Source organism: Chelonia mydas, chromosome 6 (assembly GCF_015237465.2).
Source record: "Chelonia mydas isolate rCheMyd1 chromosome 6, rCheMyd1.pri.v2, whole genome shotgun sequence".
NCBI lineage: Eukaryota > Metazoa > Chordata > Testudines > Cheloniidae > Chelonia > Chelonia mydas.
Window position 1 is genome coordinate 48958327 of NC_051246.2, and position 24469 is coordinate 48982795.

General features: G+C 39.9%; 1 protein-coding gene across 3 annotated transcripts in view; it reads right to left on the minus strand.

Moving 5' to 3' along the window:
* SLC6A5 (solute carrier family 6 member 5) overlaps positions 1 to 23569 on the minus strand; it is a 55163-nt gene extending 31594 nt beyond the window's left edge. Inside the window, exons 1-9 of one of the 3 annotated variants that reach the window (XM_037899953.2) lie at positions 23424 to 23569; positions 21714 to 22241; positions 19779 to 19917; positions 17124 to 17255; positions 16489 to 16662; positions 11482 to 11623; positions 10917 to 11049; positions 4581 to 4715; positions 2542 to 2645 (exon numbers count right to left, since the gene is read on the minus strand). In XM_037899953.2, coding sequence (XP_037755881.1) covers positions 2542 to 2645; positions 4581 to 4715; positions 10917 to 11049; positions 11482 to 11623; positions 16489 to 16662; positions 17124 to 17255; positions 19779 to 19917; positions 21714 to 22241; positions 23424 to 23426 — 1490 coding nt within the window. In that variant the 5' untranslated portion in view covers positions 23427 to 23569. Of the gene's footprint in view, positions 1 to 2541; positions 2646 to 4580; positions 4716 to 10916; positions 11050 to 11481; positions 11624 to 16488; positions 16663 to 17123; positions 17256 to 17422; positions 17618 to 19778; positions 19918 to 21713; positions 22242 to 22478; positions 22608 to 23423 lie in introns of those variants that run through there. The other 2 variants (XM_043549581.1, XM_043549582.1) reach the window with 2 other exon arrangements.
* Positions 23570 to 24469: the final 900 nt, after the last annotated feature.

The following is a 24469-nucleotide window of genomic DNA, read 5'->3' on the forward strand; positions in this document are numbered from 1 at the left end:
ACTGACTCACCAATGTAACCCATCAATGTTCTGGAGAGAGCTTCTCAAGGGCTAAGCAGGACGTTCTGTTCTCATGCCCTTTCAGTCTTTGGCTCCTCTGATGAAACTGCCTGATAAAGCTCTGATGAATTGAGATGGTGGGGATTTTATTATTTGTGATATAAACACCTGCCCAATGGATTTTGTGTAGGTCGCCAAACAGCCATTAGACAGGACTTTCAGTCACTGTTTGTCTTTGCTGAATTTAAACCAGACATCTCAATGTGAAGCTTTCCATATCCTCTATCATTCCCCCAACCCCCCTCATCTAGTCCATCTTTCAAGTACTTTTTGATACAGTGTTGTGAGTAACAGCCTCAAGAGATGTGTGTGCTTGAGTAGTGGGCTTTATTCTTTAAGCATATGTGACTTTATAAAGAAGGAATCCAAATGATCCCCCTTCAGAGCTCTCACATCCTGGCTAAGATGTCTATTCTGCCATTAATACAGGCATGTGTCAGACTCCCACTTCAAACTCAAGGAATAAAGAAGCCGCTTGTCAAAAATTTAAACTCTGGAAAAAAGTTTTTCCAAGTTGACATTGAATTGCTCACAGTCTCACTGCCACTTACTCATTAGACCCAAGACAAAAAGCTATGCAGAAAGCTGTCAAGAACCACACTGAGCTGACAGCATCCTGGAGTCCCTAATGGAGCATCCGTTAACCAAGATAATACAATATATGATCATTCTTCAGTTCTGCTGAAGGTAGATAATGTTCTGTTTGGAAGGAGATCACTGTGTGCTAATCTTGTTCCAAAGGAAGGGTTTTGGCTGGGACAAGCCTCAAAAGGAGAGAGAGAAAGTAGGAAGCATTATCCATTGTTTCAGTTAAAGGGACATGATCAAAGAGTTTTAGGCCCAAAATTTAGGGTATGTGTTAAAGTGGATTTAAGCAAGGCTGGTACAGTTATAAATGGTTTCATGAAGTTTAAAAAAAAAATGTAAGTGAAAATATTTTTTTAAAAAAAATAATTAAACTTGCCTTTGCCATACTAGAATGAACCAATTGGAAAACAAAACTGATTATATAAAGAGAAAAACTGATGTGCCCTATTTTACTATCCAAGCTGTGTGAAATGTAAAAGTAAACCAGTAGGTGAAACAGCACTAAGCTTCTGAAATTTCTTTCAGCTTTAATATGATAAGATTTATTAATAATGTAAGAATTTTCTCTTTTTTTTTCCCCAACTTGTTAGTGTACCTTTAATTCTGAAGTTCAACAAATATTTTCCAAATGTATTAAGCCATTAGCTAATTAATACACTAAGCCACCAGAACAGGAAGATGACATATTGTGTTTTTGCACCTGCATGTTCTCCTTATGTTCTGGAGCACTGTTTTTCCAAGATTAGAAGAGTCCAGACAGCATTAATAATCCAAGACCTGGGCCCAAGATTTTTAACAAATAAAACCTAAAATTAGAACTCAGAGGGTACTGTTGTGCCCTCAGCTCTTTTGAAAAATCAGACCATGTATTTAGGTGCCTAGTTAGGAATTTAGGAGATTAATTTTCAGCTTTATTTTTTGAAAAATCTTGGTCCAGGGACTTAAAGATATGCAGAAACATACTTACCATGTAAGTAGTGCCAAAAACGTGCTCTGTGCTTCACAGACATTAAAGATAAGGTCCTTGCCCTAACAAGCTTACAATCTAATGTCTTGATTCTGAAGAGTACTTGAAGATACGCTTAAATCCATGTGCTTAAAAGCTGTTCTGAATACGAATGCTTTCCTGAATCAGCGCCTAATCACTCCTCTGGAAATCAATGGGAGTTTTGCTTTGATGGAAGGACTGCTTCTTAAAAAGGCAGTCTATCAGTGAAGCAAAGGTGGTGGGGCAGAGAAATGTAACAGCAAGTGAGTTAATCGTTCTCATAGGCATTGCATGCATCTTAATAATGACACTTTTTAAATTACCATTTCTTTTATAGGTTTTCTGAGGAAAACACTAATCTGAGTGAGGACAACTTTTTCAACCAATGAAATAGGAGACTTTTGGAGGGAGGCTGGGAGGGAGAAAAGGTTCTAAGTTTGCGACCTTGAGGAGATTTTTTAAAAAATGTAACATTGGTGTAAATGAAACTGCAAGAGTAATAAGCAGCCTTGTTAGAAACAGGAATCACATAAGTAGAAACTGAGTATTACCCACTCACACATCTCTCAATACAGCTTGACCCTAACCTAATTCTAATCGTGAGTCGCCCTTCAGGGGAGATCATCAATTCTGCTGGATTTCAGGACCCTGCCCAGAGTCCTTGACAGCTTTCTGGATTGCTTTTCATCCTGGGACTGACTGCTTGTAATGAGAACAAATGTCCCACAGGGACTATGGTGAGCTCAATGCACATTTTGGGAGTGGTGGGTTTTGAAATAAAAAACTACAACAAAAGGGGACCCTTTCCAACCAAATTTCAACAGATCAGAGGAAGATCACATTTTGGATTTAAGCTACTTAATGGTCTGTCTTGAATAATCTTGATTGATTTAACCTCTCCATACCTGTAGCAATTATTATGAAATTTGTTATATGAAGAGAGAGTAATTAGACCTCCCCATGCAGCAGATAATGAGAAGAAAATCTGAGTGGCAGCGTCTTTCCACACCTAAGAAAGCACAGGAGAAAAAAAGAGAGTCAGCTTCAGTGAAGGGCTTTGGACAGGCTAATGAAATCAATGGTGCCATTAAACATTACAGTCAAGGTGTTAACACCAATGGTTTAAATAAACTCAAACACAATTGATGTTAATAAGACAGCAATTTATGGCCAAATTCTACCCTCAAATGGATGGTGCCTATTTGATAATTGGACATTAGCTTGAACAAGAATGATGCACCTACCTGAGGAGAGAATATAACCTTTGGCAAATATAGAAAACAGATATTCAGTGAATTCCATTCTGTTTTGTACAGAATGGATTTACCTGTGTTCAATACAGAAAATGCAGATCTAGAGGAAAAAAACTTCAGTCAAATACCAGTAGGTTATCTATCAGATCCCCAAATCCAGTCAAAATGGAATTTTCTCCTCTTGGTGCAAGGAAGTAACTCTACTTTGTGTTAACTAAATTAGACACCATGAGCCAAGTTCAGCTCTGGTTTCAATGGGAGTTGTGGGCACTCACCAGCGAGGTCTGAATTTCATCATATCAGATGAAAATATACCTGGGATCAAGGCTTTTAAAAATAAAAATAATATCAAGCACTGTCCATGCTATAGGTCATTACAGGTTATTTTCTACAGAACATGAGCATAGGCCTCAAATGCATTTATGGGCCTGATATTCAAATGCTTAGCACTGCAGTTGTGGCCTGATTTTCAAGAGAGATCAGCACCTCATTTAGGACAGCAGGTCAACATTTTTCAAATGTTTGATAATTTTATTGCGTCAAAATTTTAATATTTTATTTTCAACACAAATGAACCAACACTTGTCCAAATGTTGGGTTTTGTGTCCAGCAGTAAAGAGGATTGTTGTTTTTGTCCTAACTGAAAAATGTCATCAAAATTTTGATTGTTTGAAACTTGAAAAAAAATATTTTTGTTAAAATCTAAAAATGTTAAGGGTTTTAAAACTAGCTCTACTATTTAGGCACCTAAATAAGGGCCATATTTTCAAAAGTGCTTCACTCCCAGCAGCTCTCACTGGGACACTTATGGGACAGATTTTCAGAAGTTTTTTGGAAATCTGTCCACTTATTTCACTGTATAAACTGGAGGAGTTGAAAAGATTTACTACTCGCAACAACACAGGGTTAAAAACAATCCAATATAAGCAAAGTGGCTATGAAGAAAAAAAGGAACCCATAAAACATAACCAGAAGGGAACGATTTTCCAGCTGTGTTTCAGATACAGCCAGTGGCCCAACATCGTGTCAGTGAAGATGATTTACGTCTTGGAAAATTGGCAGATTTCCTTAGATATCAGCAATTTGAAGCCAAAAATCTTGCTACAACACCTGAACTGATTTCAATGTTAATTATCCGAACCTGAACTCCAACCCTAGTTCAGACTTGAATTTGACGGCTAAAAATCTAACCTAAACTTAGTATGTAAGTATGGATTATCTTTGTTCCCAGAAGTATACATTTACATTCAATCATATTAAAACACAAATGATTTGCTTGCTTCCAGTTTACCAAGCTATCCAGATCACTCTGTATCAGTGACCTGTCCTCTTCTTTACTTATTATTTCTCCAATTTGTGTCATTCATCACACTTCTATTCTGAAACACCCTGCTTGGGGGAAGTCACCTAATATATACATAACATATTCTAATAGAAAATGAAATAATGCATTATACATACCACACACACAGACACACACACACAGAGTGACTGTTGGGGTGTGTGTGTGTGTGTGTAACTCTCTTAATGTAACACAATGAAACACACAATAAATTAGTGATATGAGAACAAGATTTCACAGATGACATTTTCAAACACTAATACTCCAGATATGTTTGTAACAAACAGTAATAAGTCTATATGAGTTTATTTTCCCTATCAAAGTGTTGTAAGTGGAATAATGAGCCCACCATAGCATCAATTAGTTTCTCCCACTTAGGCGTGATGAAGTACCAGATTCCAGCCCCAGCTCCTGGCAAGGTTACTCCTCTGATAAGCAGGATGATGAGCACTACATAAGGGAATGTAGCGGTAAAATACACGACCTAGAAAGACCACAAAAGGTTATTGATTTGGATCTATATGAGGAGACAAAAATAAGAGTAGTCCACCACTGCCTAGAAATAACAATTTTCCAGCCACATACACAGACACATTAGCCCAGAGGAGCAACGGAGTGGGAAGACAACAGGTTTATTTCCCAGGGATCCTGACAATGCTGTCACTTTTGCACCACTTCTTGTTAGTGGCAATAACCAAGGCACTAAAGATTAGGTGCAAAGAGCTGGGGTGCTAGATAGCTGGGAGGAAAAGGAGGAGAGATAAAAGCTGGAGTTTACAACCAAATTCAAACATCCTCAGCTGGTGTAAATCAACAGAGCTCTATGAGAATTAAGTGAGCTATGCCACTTTACACTGGTGAAGAATCTAGCCTATGTCATTTTCCAATATTGGCTAAATCTGCAGTGTTGTTTGCACCTCTTAAGAATTATATATCCAAAACTCATTGAAGTCAGTGAAAATAATCCCATTAACTTCAATGAGCTTTGCATCAGGCCCTAAGTATCTAATGATCTGAACACATTTGATCTATCATTTAATTATGAATTATTCAGCACACATAGTTTGATATGTCGAGTTTTTCCAGTTGGTCATATTAAAAAAAGCTGAATGAGTCAAGATCTGCTAGAGGCTATGGTTTAGGGTCTAAAAACTGAAATATTTTATATCTTGCAGCTCCTGAATCTCTTATTGGGACTGAGATCCTCCACCTCAACCCCTTAACTGAGAGGACTTTTGAACATATCTTCCCAGCTTCCATTTCACTTGAACCCATTTGCAGATCAGCAATTGCTCTCACTCTTACTCCATTGGCAGCCTTCTCCTCTCTGTCTCCTAAGCTTTTGTACAAGGAACCCCTGCTGGAGAGTTTCACTGGAATACATGTAGCACCTAGGGGCCATATCGTTGGGTTTTTTTCTCATTGCTGTGTTAATATAAAGTTACAACTGTGCCAAAGCATAATCATTTATATAGTTCATAACCATGCCAAAAAGACAATATGATAAAATAATTTAATTACCAGATAAAGTCTAGTGCTGGGCAAATAAATTAATTACATTTGTTGAGTAAACTATTTCATCTCTTTTTTCAGCCTACAAACAGATCACAATTTTCTGTATTCACTCATTCCAAATTGTACGTGAATTTCGTCAGCAAATAATTCTTGTCCCAGGTCATTTTGCTGTAAATATTTAAAATCTGTGCGGTAATCATTTTATGTCCTAAATCACTTAGTTACGAAAATATGTATAATCACAGAATATTTGTGATCATGGGATGTGTGGAAGAAACATCTTAACGAAAACACAATCTCAAAATCTGTGTTGACTTTAAGGACACTGGTAGCATTTTTCATGGAACTTCAGTTGATAAACACTCAGCACATTATTAACACAGTTATAGATAACATGCACATTAATACATCATAATTAATATTGATATAAATGCATAGCAAATGAATAAGTCATGACTAACTGCAAATTTGGAGGGGGTTCTGGTTAGGAATCTTAATATTAAGCTCTTCCAAAAAAAAAAAATTCAAAAATGCCTAGATTTTGAGTTGGCAGTAGACAGCGCAGCACTGAGTTATTCCCAGAATAGATACACATCTGACTGGAAATACAAGAATATTGTTTTCACTGAATAATAATTATTCATCCAAAAGGAGCATGCAGTTGCAAAGTTTATGATTGCGGCCAGTGGAAAATTGCAGTTAAAAGAAAAATAATATGCTCCAGGTTTCAGATACCTGAAATATGCCATTTTTCTAATTAGTTCAGGTGAAAACTAAGATTGCCACTGTCTGTCTTCCTAATTCAGTGCACGGCTTCCCGTATTACGGTAGACAGCCTTTGCAGAAGAACATTTCCAATTAAAAAATAAAAAATAGAAAAGGGGATAATTCTACATCCCTTTCTTTTATTTCATCCAAATTGCTTTTAAAATCTGAAATTTGGCTTGTACTAGTTGAAAGGGAGCATGATTAAAAAGCGCATTCTACCAAACGAACACCCTACCCCAACTGGAGACACTGGACTATTATGAAAACCCTGGGCACCATTCACCCCTGGTATAACTCCTTTAATGTCAGACGAGTAACACTAGACATGAAGGTAGCCCAGTAACTAGAAAAACTGGATGGCCCAGCCTTTCATCTCTAAGGGCTTGTCTGCGTGAGGAAGTTGCACTGATTTAAATATGTCATTTTAAACCTATTTAGGTAAATTGGTACAGAAGTCTTCATGGACACTCATTTCAGTTTAAACCAGGCTCATTTCAGTTTATGTTAAGAATTGGTTTAAGCTAAACGGAAATAAATCCCTCTTCAACCAAAGTAAGAGTGTCCACATGAGGGTTTCCAGCAGTTTAACTTAAATGAGCTTAAAAAATTATTTAAGTTAAACTGGTACAACTTTCTCACATAGACTAGGCCTAAATGACTGATTCAAGTCAAGAATAGGTCAGTAGTCCCTGAATGATGCTGCAATACATTGACTACTCAGTACTTGGAGATTAATTGACAGTCTCAGTCTAGTTCCTAGTGAACAGATTACCCAAGTGATAGAAATCCATTGCTACAACTCACGTTAACTGGCACCTTTCCTGACAGTCTTGGCAGGTGTCACAGGCTCCACTCACTGGTAGGGTGCCTCCTCTTGGCCACTCTGAGGATTAGCTCCTACCAGGTGCTGTGCCCTCCTCTGGCAATCTCTCCACCTATTGTCCCTCTCTAGCCTATAGCCCCTCTTGCTCCAGGAACTGCAGCTTTGAGCCAGGTCACTATAGTCCTCCCCTTCCAAGGTATCACAAGTCTTTCAGGGTGAACTGTCCCAGACAGTCCATTCTCCTCTGCCTGGTCTGTGCCGCTTCCTCAGTGGCTGGCAGGAGAACGCAGATCCACCCTCTACTCTGGGTTCCAGCTCAGAGGCCCTTTGATCAGCAGCCAAAGTCTGCACTATCCTATACCTTGGTGCTTTTCCCACCTTTCTGGCTCTCCCCCCTCTCTGGGTTTGCCAGCTGCACAACTACCAGGGAGCAACTGTAGGCTACTTGCCTCTATAGCCCCAAACACACCTCCCTTCTCCCAGAGAGTAACTGCAGACTACTTCCCTTACAGCCCCTTTCTGCTCTCAGCTCCTGGGCTTTATTCAGCCCCAGCTGTTTCTGTCCAGCTGAGCCTTGTCCAATTAATCCCTGCTCCCTGGCCCCTCCACCAGGTGCAACCTAAGCAATTAATTGGCCTATCTAGCTGCCTTGACCCCTTCTGGTCTTGTATGGAGTGGACACCCCATCACAGTAAGGAAACCAAGAACTCAAGTGGCTTGGAGACTGAATGATCCTCTTTTCCTACAGGAAGTGAACCCTACGGGCAATCTGCTTGTGGCAGACTGGTAGGGCCCTGGCGCCTTGTTACTTCTGCCCAGACTGAACCTGTTCTGTGGCTAATGGAGAATTTCAATCTTCAGTGCTGACAAGCCAGAATTTTTCATGCACTCTAGGTTCGTTAAAAGAACCAGTTTTATTACTACATGCAAGTCTCAGTTTATTCATTTCTAGATCTTCTCTCTCCTTGCCCACACCCTTCACAAAGCAACTTTTCCCATCACACTTGGAGTGACCAAGCCCTGCTCCCACCCCTGGAAATTCCAGCACGGCCAACTTCAAGAGATCAAAAATCATGAGTCGGACCCCTCAAAATCATGAGATTGGCCTTAAAATGACATTTTAAAAAAAAAGATTACATTGTATTTTTAGGTCAGCCTCTTGATTTTTGAACTCCCCCGTGGTGTGTGCATGTGACAATTAACGTTGCCCATTCCCCGACAAGTACTGGATAAGGTGATTTTTGGCCTCTGCTGCAGGAGCTCTCACCCTCACATCTGCCCAACTCCTGTCCAGCAATTAATCCTGTCTCCCAATCCCCTAGCAGTTTTCTCCCCACCCAACCCCTCTCAGTACAGCCCCCTAGTCCCCATGACCACTACCTCAGTTCAACCACCTGCACACTGTATCGACCCCTACTGCCCTCAGTTCATCCTCCCAGCTCTCACCCAATCATCAATACAGCCCCCCCAGCCCTCATCCTCTTCATTTCAGCCCCCCTCCCTGCAGCCTCCAGCCTCACCTCTGCTCCTTAGGGTTCTTCATCCTCCGCAGGCCTGAGGGTGCTGAAGTGGGGATCCCTCTCCCACTTCCCAGGCTGATAGGGGAGCAGCTGCCCAGGGCTGACAGCTGAAGCCCTGGCCACACCTGGGGCGGCTGATAGCATTTCTAAGTAAAATGAAGCCTCACTTTTAGAGCTCTATATGTCATGTTTTTTTTTTTTCCAGTTGATGCTTATTTGAGGGTTGGCCCTCCTCTTTTTCTATCTCAGATGAAGTTTCTCTTCCCGGCTGGGGTGTAGCTTGTTAACTTTGTTTATCTGATATGTGAGTGAAGTATCATTTTCTTTCAAAGTACTTTAGAATTAACTTCCTGGTGGAGAAATGACATTTCTTTGTTTAGGATGGGGGTAACTCCTGTTTGATTAGAAATGCATTTGTGCAGTGCCTGAAAAAAAATTCCTGACAGAGAGTTCTCTCGCAAGATCATGAATGAGGCTTAATTTTAGTTAGAAATTGTGCCTCTCATGATCAATTAGCAAGAGATGACATGTCTGAAATTCCACAGCTACACTATAATGACTGTTTCCTGAGAAACAAGGGGTGTCTGGACTCAGATTTTAACTTGATTCCCCCAGTCTATGAAGTGAAGTTGCTTAATTTCCATGACTGCAGAAATGATTGTTATTGCATAGACATTTCCCATAACTGCATAAGTGTCACTTTAACTGTTAATGAGGCTTTAATTATGAACACTGAACAGAAATACGAAAGGTTGTCCAAGTCTCCTGGAAACATAATTGCCAAATACATTAAAAAGAAGTGGATCACTGTTAAAGCCTCTGAAGATCTGGGAGTGAACATCCACCAAAAAGATGTGCCAATTTCCCCTGGCTTTCTAGTTAATCAGGAATGTAGGAGCAAATAGTAATAGAACATTTCACTGAAATTTAGTTATCAGGGGTTCTCAAAATTCATTGTACCACGACACCCTTCTGTCAACAAAAATTACTACACAACCCCAGGATGGGGGACCAAAGCGTGAGCCTGCCCGAGCCCAACTGCAGGACGGGAAGAGGGTGCAAAGCCAAACCCAAGGGCTTCAGCCCCAGGTGGGGGGGCCTATAACCTGAGCCCTGCCACCAGTGGCTGAAGCCCTTGAGCTTTGGCTTTGGCCCCAGGTGTTGCGGCTTGCACTTTGGCTTTAGCTTTGGGCAGTCATGCTTGGGCTTGGTCCAGACCCCGGCAAGTCTAACACCAGCCCTGGAGACCCATTAAAACAGGTTTGTGACCCACTCTGGGGTCCCGACCCACAGTTTGAGAACGGCCGAGTTAAGTTAACCATCTGGGACACAATCCTGCACCAAGAACTCCCCCTGAAGTGAACAGAAGTCGTGAGTAGAGCTGGGCAAAAAACAGATGTTTTGGTTCCTTGGCAATTCCAAAAAATCATTTTGAGTTGAACCAAAAATGGCACTTTTCAAAATTGTTGGCAAATCAAAAAGAAAGAAAGTGGTTTCTGGTCAAACAAAATGTTTTATTTTGATTTTAAGAATTAATATTTTTAAAATTTTCTTAAAGTGAAAGGAGATTTTGAAATGAAAAGTCATTTGAATCAAAAATCAAAATGTTTTTAATATCAAAATGAAATATTTCATTTTTTTCATAATTGTTTACCAAAACAATTAAGTGAAACCAACACAAATTTTCAAAATGTTTCAACGTCACCAAAACTGCATTTTTGCACAAAAATGGTTTTTGTCAAAACATTTTGCCCAGCTCCAACCTTGAGTGTACAAGGAAAATAGGCCTGGATTCAAAATGAGATCACTTTACAAACTTCGCATAACATAGGATCATCTCCTCTCAAAATGTTCCATAGAGTAACACCAGCATCTCTTCCTGCCGTTTTCCACTGGCCCTGGTGATGGTACTTAGTAAGTTCAATTTCCGGTAAGGTCCCATAAAACTTTTGCTTTTAGCAACTTCCAACTGATTCACTGACTTAAACTATAAGTGCTATGGATTTAAAGCAGCATAGTGTACTGTTACTGGTTTACTCTGGTAAAGAAATATTCTCACTTTTCCTGATGTCTTGATTCCTTTAGCCAGGGATGCGTACACAATCGCCCAAGCCAGAAAGAGAGCAAGTGCCAAGGGCCACCTGATTTCACCAGGATATTCAATCCCGCCAGAAATCTTCAATACAAAGTACCTGAGAGTCAAAAAGTTAGTGACAATGATTGCAAGCTGCATTCTCCCAGTGTAAAAGGATCTACATTAGACACTGCTTATAGTGCTGAGAAGTTTCTCTGATCTACCCCAAAGGCTTCAGTGAATTTCACCTTGCATTATTATACCTTTTATTAATAATTATTGTTGTTTATTATTTATGTGCAGTGGCAGTGCTTGAGAGAGACAGTTATGGACCTGGACTGCATTGTGCAAGGTGCTGTACAAACAAACAAAAAGATTCTCCTTTTTCTCTTGAAACTTAGCTCTTTTACCCTTCATGCCTGGAGGTCAGTTCTCACATGCTGTAGTTCCAGTCTTCTGGAACCAGTTATAAATGACCCACCCAATTTAACCCCAAGACTTTATTAGCAGAAAAATAACCTGACATTTTCTAATCAAATAGGGTTCTTACTTGAAGTACTCTTCACTTCCACTGACAAAAGTCTTGTTTCCTTGGCTGGTGAAGTTAACCATTGTCAAGTTTGGATAGGCACTCATACAGAAAGTAGAGTTCTTAATCTGTATTTTTGGGTGATCACCAATGATGCACGAATCTGTTAAGAAAAGGTACCAATAAAGGAAGGAAAGTACTGGACTAAACATTTTCAAGACTGATGGGGACAACTCTGAACATACACTGTATCATGTAGATCTATTTAATGGTGACATGTTACATTTCTATAGCACCTTGAAACAAGGATCTCAAATCATTTTATAAATATAATTTTTATTAAGACTCAATACCCATCTGAGATAGTTGGCACTGTTATCCTTTTTTTCACCAATGGGTAATCTAAGGCACAGAGAGGTTTAGGGACTTGAGTCAATGGGAGATATGGGTATGTGGGTGAGCAAATAATGCAGAATTGACCCCCAGTTCACTCATTCAAGGACAATGTTAATCTGTGGTAATACTGAGAACAGAACCCAGGAGTCCCATCCACTAAGCAGATGTAAATACAGAGACAGAGATCCAACAAAAATTATACCTATGAAAAACAATTGTACTCCAAAACACACCACTGTAAATATTAATTAAGATAATATGGTTGAATCTTAGCCACATATGGGTCCAAACCAAAACCTTAGATCTATTCTGGGTGACTTTAGATTCCGATATAAGCGTCACGTCAATGCTTATCCTTACAACATACAAATAAATTCTAGATCTGAAAACCCCCAGACTTTAAGGGTCTTCAAATTGGATCTGGATCCATATGTGATCTGGAGCTACTTTTGTTTGAACTGAAACCCCCTGTGATTACAGCTATGACTGTCTTTGCCAACGTTCCCAAAGATCATCAACAAATTTAAAACAAACAAGTTTGTTAATTCAAGAGTATTTCATTTGAGTAGGAAATATAAATTTTACAAGCTGAATTGCCAGCAGACAGTTGACATAGTCTCTCTTTCTCTCTCAATATTTATCCATATTATCTTCTGAAGCTCAAAAACTCCCTGACTCAGAACTTACATAATTCTAAACCACTATGTTCAGTTACACTACACAGAATGAGTCTGATTCTGTAACTCCTCCCTGAAGATATAATTACTGGCAATTTTAATAATTATTTGAGACCATAAAAAAGAAACATGAAATACAAAAATATTTTATAGCTGTTTAAGTATTGTCAGCAGGGCGTCACTTCCCATTTGTATTGCATGACACAGCCAAGCTCAAGAGGAAAAGGAAATAATAGTAAGAGGAAATGATAAGAGGAAAACCCAGACTTCTCTGAAATGGATATTGTCACACTGCAAAGCAACCAGTAAAGAAGGATGTGTTGAGCTGTCATCTTCCTTCCCCCAGACTCTAATGATATTGCCACTTCCATGGTTCACCTGAGCTCTACCTGCAGAGGATATGGAGACCAGCAAAAGTGACCGTAGGTGTCACCTTCTGAAACCTACTATGAGCTTGGTGCAGTTAGACGTATAACTTGATATTTTCTGTTTGTAGCACAGGTTTCAAAGCTACTTACTGTTGTGATCATAGTGCTATGGCTCTCTAAAGCTTATTCTCATTGGAAATGGGGAGAGACAATTCTAATACTTCTGTATAATATATTCCCTGTGAGCGTGCATGGCTGCACGCACATGTGAGAGCAAGGGGTATATGTACAGGTGCACATGGTTTTAGATTGGATTGGAAGGTTTTCCTTAAATTGAATTATTATTATAATGTCTATCTGTGCATGCAAAGTACACAAATATACAAGACACAATAATTAAAATTTCTATTTAAAGAAAACCTTCCAATCCAATCTAAAACCATATGTGCCTTTACACATACACCTTGCCGACACACACAGAATATATTATACAGATGGATGAGAATCATCTCTCCCCATTTCCCATGAGAATAAGCCTTAGAGAGCCATAGCACAATGGGCGCAACAGTAAGTAGCTTTGAAATCCATGCAACAAACAGAAAATATTAAGCTACACATCTAACTGCAACCAGCTCCCTAGTAGGTTTTATAGGATGACACCTAAGGTCACTTTTGCTGCACTGCAGCACAGCATTAATGTTTGATAGCTTAGTTCTGGAAAGCTTTTGGTTTCCTTGCACTATCCTCTTAAAATCAGCAGAGGGCACAATTGTACTTTCACGTATAAGCCCCCTGCAGTCATGTACACATAAGTCTTCTCGTGCAGTGCTATTGATCAAAACCAAATATATAACAGAAATAATGGTTACGCTACCTTGGGAGATGTTAACAAGAAATTACATTTACATGGACAAACATTAATAATTAAAATCATACTTTTTTGAAATCAGGAAAGACAAGAGCAATTTAATTGAGTCCAGTGATAATTGTGCTTGTTTTTCTGTAGAAGAAAGCTGAAACCAATCTCTAGCCTTTCAAGACTTGACACTATTTTTTAAAGATAGACAAAACCTTACAGTTGCTGAGCAAGTTGAAGGATAAATGTGCCAGAGAAATTGATCACATTAAGCCAATAGGAAAACCTGCAGTTGGCACTCCCTAACTTTACAAATAGAAATAAATGATCCTTAAAATGAGATCTGATCATCCCTGTGCTATATCTTTATGAGATAATGCCCTCATATTTAACAACCCATTTAAGACCATGCTTAACTTTAAGCACCTGAGGAGTCACACAGTCTTCCATGGGCAATTCATACTTAAGGATAAGCACATTGCTCGAGTGCTTTGCTGAATGGGAGCCATAGCACTGCAATCAGATTGTACTTTCTCAGGCTTCTTTGACATCGAGGAAATTAAATATTTTTAAGGGAGTTTAATGCTTTACATTTTCACCTTTAAAAGAGGCCAATGTTTACAAATTTTCAAGCAAATATATGAAAATCATTCATTGGCTTTACAGAATTAGCACACAGTTTAGCAGCTGTCTTTGCTAGGTGCGAGAAAAGACAAGGGGGGCTGCTTATCTGGAGATCCCAGGCAGAGGTGAAAACCAGACTTCAGAACATTAGAAGTATGAATCAGATTGTACTACGGATCAAATGCAACCCTAGCATAAGCACTCAACTCCATCGAAACAACTGAGATTGCATCAGGACTGAAATTGTCCCTGTGGTTCCATTGTGAAATTGGTCCCTAAGTGCCCTTTTCTATTGACATCAACAGTATAGGATCAAATACTAAGTGTTCAGACCTCCAGTGCATGATCTGTAATTATTAAAATTTCCCTAACTCATTATTCTAGTTATTATAAATTATGTTTATTACCCTAGTGCCTAGGAGCCCTATATCCATACAACATGGGGGTTTAAACCTCAGAAGCAATGTCCTTGTTTCTTATTATGTTGCCATTGTGTCCTGTAAAGCTGAGCAAATAAATCATAAGCTGTAATGTATTCCATTAATTTTTCTCCCTATCCAGTTTGTGCATCATTCACTAACAGGTCACGGATTTCTTGAATGTATTAGTTATTTGAAATTAGGTATTGAATAATGTCTGTAAATAATTCTGAATCTGTGTGCATAGTGTATTGTGAGTTTTTAAGATTTGCAATACAAGCAAGTTAGATTGGATACACAAGCCACTTAGTAGGTTCCCTTTCCCTGACCAAATGAAACTCTTGGAATCAGGTACTCAGGCTAAACAGTCCAGTAACAAATTGGAAACTGGCTTTCCTTAAACGGCCACTTAAAATCCACTATTGAGTAATGAGCAAGTGACCATTCTTGCTAGCATTCTCCTTTGCTAGAATATTTTCAGGACTCAGACACAATAGAGATGCAAACATAGTTAAAATAAGTTTGTTTAAAAATATGAATCAATGTAAATACTTCAATTAATATTGAATGTATCAACTTCATAAAAGCCCAGATCTGAAGCCTATTGAAGTCAATGGGAGCCTTTCCATTAACTTACATGAAATTTGGGCAGGGCCCTAAATTGGCTACAGCAGAGTTTTGGTGGATTGTACAGTGGTCATAGTCATAAAATGAAGCATGTGACTCTAGCCTGCTTTGCTCCAGCAGATCAGTAAGGAAACTTGTGCAATGATCATACATTTGGGGAAAGATTTATTCCTGGTGAGTTAGAAATTAAAGCAGTGGGATTACTTTGTGGGTGAAACTGGCTCAACTGAGCCTGTCAGTACTGAATCAACCACAACATGTGTCTTCTACCCCCCACCCTCCCAAAAAATGTTTTAAAAATTATTTGTTGTGTTAAAGAGATTTTATAAACAGCACTTAATAAATAATACCTAATCATAAATGATTCATTGAAATGCTCCACGGCACAAGCAGGTGACTGCCATAGCACTTCCAGTCTGAATGCACTAAAATTCATCTGATATTGGAAGCACAGATGGAAGGAACCTAAAAGGAACTTGCAACTACCATATTACTGTTAAAAAGAGCTGATAAAAAATGCCATTTATTTTTGTGGAAAGTGTAAAAACTTTTTCCCCCTACTAATTTTCAGTTTTTAGATTTTGTTTCTGTTTTCTAAACCTGTTTTCAGTGAATTCTTTGGCTTTTGGTAAAAATTGTAGGTTTTCATAAAAAGCCCAAAACTTTTACTGAAAACCAAAAAACTTTTCACTAATAATATTTTGGTTTCCAGCTTCCAATTTTTCATTGAAGAACTGGAAAAATTTGACAAAAATCCATTTTGGCCAAAAGGTCATTTTGGGCCTTTTTTATTATTAAATTTTTTCCAACATAAAACAAGCAAACAAAATTCAACCAACAGATCTGAGACAAGAGTGCATGATTATAAAGATTACTTTAAACCAACTGCATCAAATGACACTGCCAATGATATTCAGGATCTGACTTCAGTGGGAGTGTTGTCGAAATAAGGACTGCAGTGTTAGTCCCTAATAAATTTCATAGGTACAAAATCTCCTCCGATCCAACTTGTAAGGAATGTTCTTTAACATAATTTTTTTTAAAAGCGTGTCAAAACTTACCTAATAAGAGTTTGTTTTTATCTTTGCAGCCTGGCGTGTTCCAAGGGTTGGTGCAGGAAGCCCAGGGTAATACAGGGACAAAGGATGCAAAAAGGTAGAAAAGTGTGTAGCACATAATAATATTATAGTATATGGCTATTAGAACAGAGATGATCAGCATAGCAATGCCACAGCCTGAAAAAGAAAGGAGACGGAAGGCTAGTACAATCATATGTATTCATGATTACAAACATATACTATCAATGGACTGTAAAATATCCAAACCTGACCTATCATAAACAGAAAGACATTTTTCAGCTGTTGCACATACAAAAAACATTTCACAGGTGGCCCAGCAACAACACCCCAGTGTTGGCTATACAAGTCACTTATTGAATACAGATCAGTCTATATTTTTTTCAAAATCTGTTATATAAAATAACGATATAATTTTGAAATCTAACACAAAATATTACTTGGATTTCCTAAGAAAGAGGGCAAGGTCAAATGAAGACTGCAATGCATGGTTCAAGTGACAATGCCATACCAAATAAAGTCCTTTACAAATGTCTGTTAAAGCTTCAAGCAACTCAAAATTCTCGACAGAAGTTCCCTCAAAGATAAAGGGAGATGGGGAGAGGGAGGCTGAGGCTCACCTTGTAAGGCTGGGATAGCTTTCCAGACAGACACAGGTCCCTGACTAGCAAACTGCCCCAATGAAACTTCGAGGAAGAAAATGGGTATTCCAGCTAGAGCCAACATCATCAAGTAGGGGATGAGAAATGCACCTTGGGGGAAAGAGAAGAAAGATCTGAACTGCAGCGAGAAAGTGCTCAAACTGTGTAATTCTCAGCATCAAACAGCATTCAAGTTAACAAAGATTCGTGGTATTTAGGAAGCCTTAAGAGAACCTACTCCAATCGAGTATTAGCCTATGAAAAAGAACACCGCGTACTTGTTTAGAGGGGACACTGTAGGGCATTTTGTTTCAGTAAATGCATCTTAAACATACTGGTCACCGCCATGCGTTTGACTAACTCATTAAGAAGGGCTAATACGGTGTCTTGAGAAAAGTCCTGTTCTAATTATTTGAATCGCTCCTTATTCATTCTCCAGGAGCATTACGAATTTATTTCTATACTTTGCCACATTCCAGGCTTTCTTATTTTGCCTAGAAATGAATACCAGGCTCGCTGCAGGTGGTGACGCTAATTAATTAAATCGGGGTTAATTCCCCTCATCATCAAACTGCAACTGTGTCTTGCTTCCTTGTCTGTGTTTGAAAGGAACCAGTCTCAGGTGAGCGTGAGTGCAACCCCCTGGAGTGATCAGTGTGGGGGATAAGGCAACTTTACACCCATTCTGCGGAGATCCTGGTGTATTAGAACAAGGGATCTAAATCGAGGCTGAGATGAGCCATGCTCATCTGTGTGCTCTTCTGTAACAGCTGAGCTGGTGGTGCTCGCCCAGAAGGGGTAACAAAGAGAGTGCCAGTCACTGTCCCTCTCCGATGTTGTCTGTCTTTTTTTCTTTTAATCTTTCTAATAACACAATTGTATTCAACAGGAAATTGGTTAACGCCAGCAAACCCTAGAAAGGCTTGGGAAGAGTCATTACATGCCGTACATACAAGACTTCCCAGCAGAACCTCTGTAGGGAAGGCTTCACGAATTTGCGTGACCTCCACTATAGACAGTTACTAACTACTGCCAGAGCAGGTGAGCCAGATCTCAAGGCAATAAACGGGCTTCTTTGGAAAAGTCACTTATTCATCTTGGCTGCTTCCTTGATGAGGATAAAAGTTTGTTTAAATATATATTGGTTGCATTCCTGGAGTTTATTTCCAAATCAGTGATTTCAACTATTAGGGATCCCTTTCAAAGAGTTTAGTCTCACGACTGCAGGAAAACTGCTCTTAAAGGGGAGGATTCATGGTTGTGTGCAATACACAGTTCGATATATGCAGAGAATATACACACAGGCACATACACGTTCCATGGCAAAATACTGTATCGGCTTGACTGCAATAGGGAGAAGATGAAGCCCTAGATTCTGACTGTCATAAGATAAACATGTTTTCGTCCAGTAAGAAAATACCAAATTCAGTACGATCCTTGATTTCTCATATTTACAGTAAACTCCAATACGTGTGGAAAATGTGATTTTTTTAAAAAGGGGGGCGGAATAAAACCCATAATTTTACATATACTTATTTCTGCCAAAGAATGAGTTACTGAACTCCGCTATATAAAGGATGTACAGTGAAATTCCTATATATTTCCTTTTATAAAATTAATAAAGGAATTTCACTGTACATCCTTTATATAGCGGAGTTCAGTAACTCATTCTTTGGCAGAAATGTGAATGATGCACTTCTCACAAACTGAAGGATTTTTAGTCTTTCTGGTATTTTAAACAATTACACGCGTCCACGATATTTTACCTTATGACAGTGGTAAGTCTAAGAGTAGCTTGATTACCGCAACTGTTTTTCTTTTTTAAAAAAAGCCCGCTAATTGTCTGTAAGACTTCGTTGGACGCAACAGAAAAAACTATTTTAATCGAATTCGATGTTTTCACGTCAAATTGCGTTTTCTATAATAAAACGGTTTAAGCAACACAGAACTGCACACTGCTTTTTCATCACATTTATTTTATGTGTGTGTTACTTTGCTGAACGTTATTCAGACTTTTTAAGACTTACTATTTCTCGGGTAGCGGAATGGGTTTTAAAATAAATGCGCAGTTCAACCTAAAATATTATTGAGGGTTGATTTTGATTCAGATTTGGCAGAGATTTCCCCTTATTTTATACTTACTTTGGGTTCCTATTTTACCTTCGCATTCCAAAGCCAAGTCTTTGGATTAGAACCGCTTCTGGGCGATTGAATTTAAATTCACATATTTATTTTGTTTTTATTTGTACTTTGGCTGGAATGTTCTTAGTCAAGTGAAATCCGTTGCTCAAATTTTATCAACCTGTTTGTTCATTTCCTCTGTCTCTGGCCAGTATTAACTAGGAAAGCATCTCCTCTAAAAAATGCTAAGAACATGCTATTTTCTAAGGGCCATTGATAAAGTGAATTTTAGCTTTTAAAAAAACGATGGTCTGGTCTAGCCCTAAATCTTTGATTGACACAGGATATTCGTTGCTATGTTTTGAAGAGCAGGTGTTGGGGGAGGTCTTTTCCCAGGCACTTTCCTCTCGCCCCCCTCCCCTTTCCCCCACCCCTCCCCGCCCCGACAAGTTATTTGCTGGCTCAGTATCGCTTGAAGAGCAGCAGGGTGTATAAAGACAGGAAAAGCCATACCTCCCCCATTCTTAAAGGCCAGGTACGGGAACCTCCAGACATTGCCCAGCCCCACTGCATAACCCACCATGGAGAGGATGAAGTCCATCTTGCTAGACCAGTTCCCTCGGGCTTTATTTTCATCCCCTTTATCGTCATCCTGAAGGGTGAAGAGGAAAAACACATTGTCAACATGGCTGTTTTCAGATCAAACAAAAATATCAGGTTTGCAATTAGCTGGCCCCGAGGAGGACATTATTACAGACCAGCTGCTGCGGGAAGGTGTGAGAGAGAAAACATCCAATACAAAGAGATATTACTATATATAACAAGCAGACTCCTCGTCTTCACCCTCCCACCCCCCATGCAATCTACACCAATAATTCTGTGCTCTCTCGGTTTCATTGCGTACAATCACCTAGCTCTGGATCTGGTTCCTGTTGAGGATTTTTGTCATTGATTTCAGTGGAAACAACAGAGGACCTCAGTTTGGGCATTGTTTCAAATTGAGGAGGGATTGGTGATAGCGAGAACTATTCGGCCCAGTGCTTCTTAATCCTTCCATGTGAGTTCAATGAACAGCCCTGAATTTTCTCCTGGTGTATCTGATATTTAAATTCTAGGGCCCTGAATTTTCATTCCAGCCCCTGACCGATGGGCAGAGAACTGATTTCTGTTGCGATTCTTTCTGGAAAAAAAAAAAAAATCTAACCCAGGTCAGATATATTTGGCTTGTAGCTGAGAGGCTTTGCTCTTCTGCGGATCGTGCTGCTCTGAGGAGAAGGATCCCGCAGTGAGACGGAGCTGATTGGTCCTCAGGAGTCAGATCCTGCGCACCAGTAGAGTCAGGAGAACACCACCACCACCACGGTTTGGTAGCATGGAAACATCCTTTGGTCTAGTATAAAGCTAGGCCTTCTCGCTCCCTCCCGCTTCACCCCACCCCAGCAAAAGATCTTTGTTGAATGACCCCGGCCGCCTCTTTTAAATATGAATGTCCCCAGTCCATGTGGAAGAGAAAGCGCAGCGCCATTCCTATCGCATTGGTAATACCAAGGAGCTCTGAACCCCGGAGTAAGGCTGTCTCCCAGATTATAATCCACTGAGAGAGGCCCCTGCTAGGGGAGAGTGTCAGGTGCGCGTTAGCCACATTTTCACATCGTTCAGCAATGCCTGGGAGCCGCTCACTGATCCTAAATAGCGATTGAGCTGTCTGAGAGGGAGTGATTGATCACCAATCCCAGCCCGGTGGCTGGTCAGGGACAGGTTTGGTAGGGTTTGCGGAATGGCTGGCTGATTTTGTTCTTGTTTTTGGTTACAGCTTCCAATGCGTTACAACGGGCAATAACATTCGCAGAGGTGATAGCGCAATGCAAAGCCTTTATAAACGGGGCCAGTGAATGGCAGGGCAATCTCTGGGCATTTGATGCTAGAAAGGGGGAGTGGACCTGAAAAAAACTAGGTAAACAAACTTTTCTTCCTAGCGTGAAGGAGACCAAGTGCAACCGAATTCAACCACAAGTGTTCTGAGCTTCCTTATTTCGTTCCAGGCAAATTCTGATCATTTTTATCGCCCATTTTAAGAGAACCACCCCATTGCAGCTGAGCTTTAGGGGCAGGCACCGCTCAATACCCGCCTTGGAATTAGCTTGGAACTATCGATCATCCATGTTCATATTGCTAACAAATTATTATTAATCAGCAGTAAAAAGACTCCCGTCGCATAATTTCAGTCACACCATTTTCTTTCTATAAAGGTGCCCTTTTGAGAGGGAGAGATTATCGGTAGTTACTCCCTTGGACTGTGCCCAAATCAGCCTTTTTTGTGTTAGGCATTTAGAGCTTGGAATCCAAATACATATGTACTTCAACGAGCTTTGCTCAATGTGTCAACACACGTGTGATCCACGCGGTTCCCTTAGAGACGGGGGGGAAAGCGACAGAGAAATAACTTACCCCGTTAACACTGCCAGGCAGAACAGAAGTGTTCCCATCTGTGCCCAGAACCACGGTGCTCTGGCTCATGGTCACCCAACCGCTGTTGGCATTGTTTTGCTCCAGTGTGCTCTTACCAAGACTTTGATTAGCTTCGCCGTCTGTGCTTTGCAAAGGGGGGATTTTGCAGTGAAGAATATTGGCTTGCCCTTGGTTTCCTGCACTGGGGATGTTCTTTAGCGGAAAGGTTTCTACAGAATCCTTTCGGGTGGTGGAGTTGGCTTGGACTGGGGTGCTGCTGAGCTTGCAGATCCCAATTTTGGTCCTCTCAAAATCGTTCTGTTTGGCTTCTTCAGATAGAGAGATTTTGTTGTCGCTGGAGAGAGATCTGGAGACCTTGGCCAATAGGGATGGGGCTTTTGAAGGTAGGTTCTGCTGCTCATTTTCGGGGCTGGTTCGTATAACTCCCGCACCTTCAATTTGTCCAAGGGCAACTGTTTCAGGGCTGTTGACAACCTGCTTGTTCATATCCTTTTGACTGGTGTAATCCTAAAATGACAACATAACACACTTTACACCCCCCAAAAAAAGCGTTGAGATTTTGTTTTTTGATTTTTCACAAATAAGCACTGTGCATAAAACTGCGATGCAATTTTGCTGGTAACAGTGGTTAGGAACGTTTTGCAGTATTTTCAGTCTACACGGCTCTCCTCGGTCGCCTTATCACATTAAACGCTAATATTCTGAGAAGATAACCGGGAGACAAAAATAATAGAGACTGCAAACCTATAATTCTACACAATGTTTCCACAGCTCTGCGCCTCCAAACCTTGTTGGATTTCACATCACGACTGTAGAATGCTCCCTTCCCCTAACACCGTTGCAGAAAGATTCTTTAATTTTACGCCCCATTTCCTTTCTGTCATTCAACAATGCACACTGGCTTTTTTATAGGCAATAAACAAGCTGCCCTGTAGGCAGCTAGAGATGCTGGAACCAAACGGAATAGTATTGGTTAGCATTCCCGATATGCCCAGTGAAGTTACTACATTCATTCTAAATATTGAAAAAAAGACAACACGATGAAGGGATGTTCTATACCATAACAAATGCTGGATTATTATTCTAAAATAAGCTTTCGAAATCATGCTCGTTTTAAAGATCTAAAATTTTCGAAAATAGCAGATAGCCTGATTGTTTGTAACTAGCAATATTCAACCAAACAAGCTGGTAAATCTCACCATTTGACAATTTCTTGTTAAAAATGTGTGCCCCTTTTTGTTTTACACTGTCATATTTCAAAGGAAGAAAAGTGCCCGATGCAGTTTTCTTTGTATGCATTCTTATCTTTAACAATCTCCAAACCCACACAGTGTCAGCTAATAAAACATCTGCATAGAACTCGATAGCGATTTTACTGAGCTCTGAAGTACATACGTTTCTGAATACGTTCCCTTTCTTTTCTTATGTTGGCTATATTATAGGTGGTGAAGGTTTTTGCCATAGCGGAAAGTAGCCTTTCAGAACCCTGGACAGTTCCCATTTGAAACAAGCTCCTTCACCTACAACCTAGAATACTTTTGCATGACGGTTACTCTCTACATGAAGTAATATGTGAAATTAACAAATAGAAACTACATAGAGTATAGCCAAAGTAAATTCTAAAAAAAACCTGCCCCCCCGCCACACACACCTTCACCACATCTCAAAAACGGAAAAAGAAGCACTTACCATGTCTTAAATAGCAACAGATTGAACTGGTGGAGATAAAAACAGCAGTACAGGCGATTGATAGACTGAATTTTGCTCAGCCAAGAGCAAAGCTTTCTATAGCTCCTTGGGAAAGATTGGGTTTGCGTCAGTGCAGAGCAAGGTGCCCTTCGTTTGACATTTTCTTGATAATAAGAGTTTGATAAATCATTACCCTTGGATTCAGATTTTAAAGGGACAAGAAGAAGCCAGAGCGCCGGCTAGCTGTCACTCAGGTAGGAGTGGGATTGCGTGTTCAGTGTGATTCATATGGGGCTGACTACTAAACCAAACCCAGCAAGAGCAGAACTTTCTTGCTGGTAATTAGGAGGAACATGTGAGAAACACGTCCTACTGCACCCAAAGCAGAAGAGCCAAGAGAAGAAGCTTTTCATCCCTCTCTCTCTCTCGTTCTTATTGTTTCTGATTCAGCATTCGATATTCCTTGTCCCTGGATCTCTGCATCTGACAATGATTCCAACAATAAAACATTGGTATTCATATAATATTTAGAGTGGCTTCTTCCTCCACCTCACTTTACACTATTAGACAATAACAAGTTAAAGTGTTTATTATTACTGCACCGCAGAGGGGTGAAAGCCCTACCTAAACAAATCAAAGCGCAATGACCCCACAAAGTTAATCATCTTAGTAAAGAAATATTTCTTTCCATCAGGACCCTCTTCACTGCAGTTGGGCGGGGGAGGGAGGGAATGCAACGTTCAGTGCAGTTTTAGATGTTGTCCTTTACAAGCAAGACGAAAACTCTTTAGAAGTCAAGATATGAAGTTGGCGATAGAATTGATTTTCCAGTGAAGGAATCCATCGATGCATTTAATAACCACTCGTAAGTGGGTGCTATGGGAGGCTGCTCAATGCATTTGAGCACAAAGTGTAATTGCTTTGAAACTAAGTAATCATAACATCTACTTTTGACAAATCTCGATGTGCCTTAAACAACACTCTCTCTGTCCTTCCATTTGAAAGTATATGCCCTCTATTTCCTCCCAGCCTTCCCCCGCTCCCCC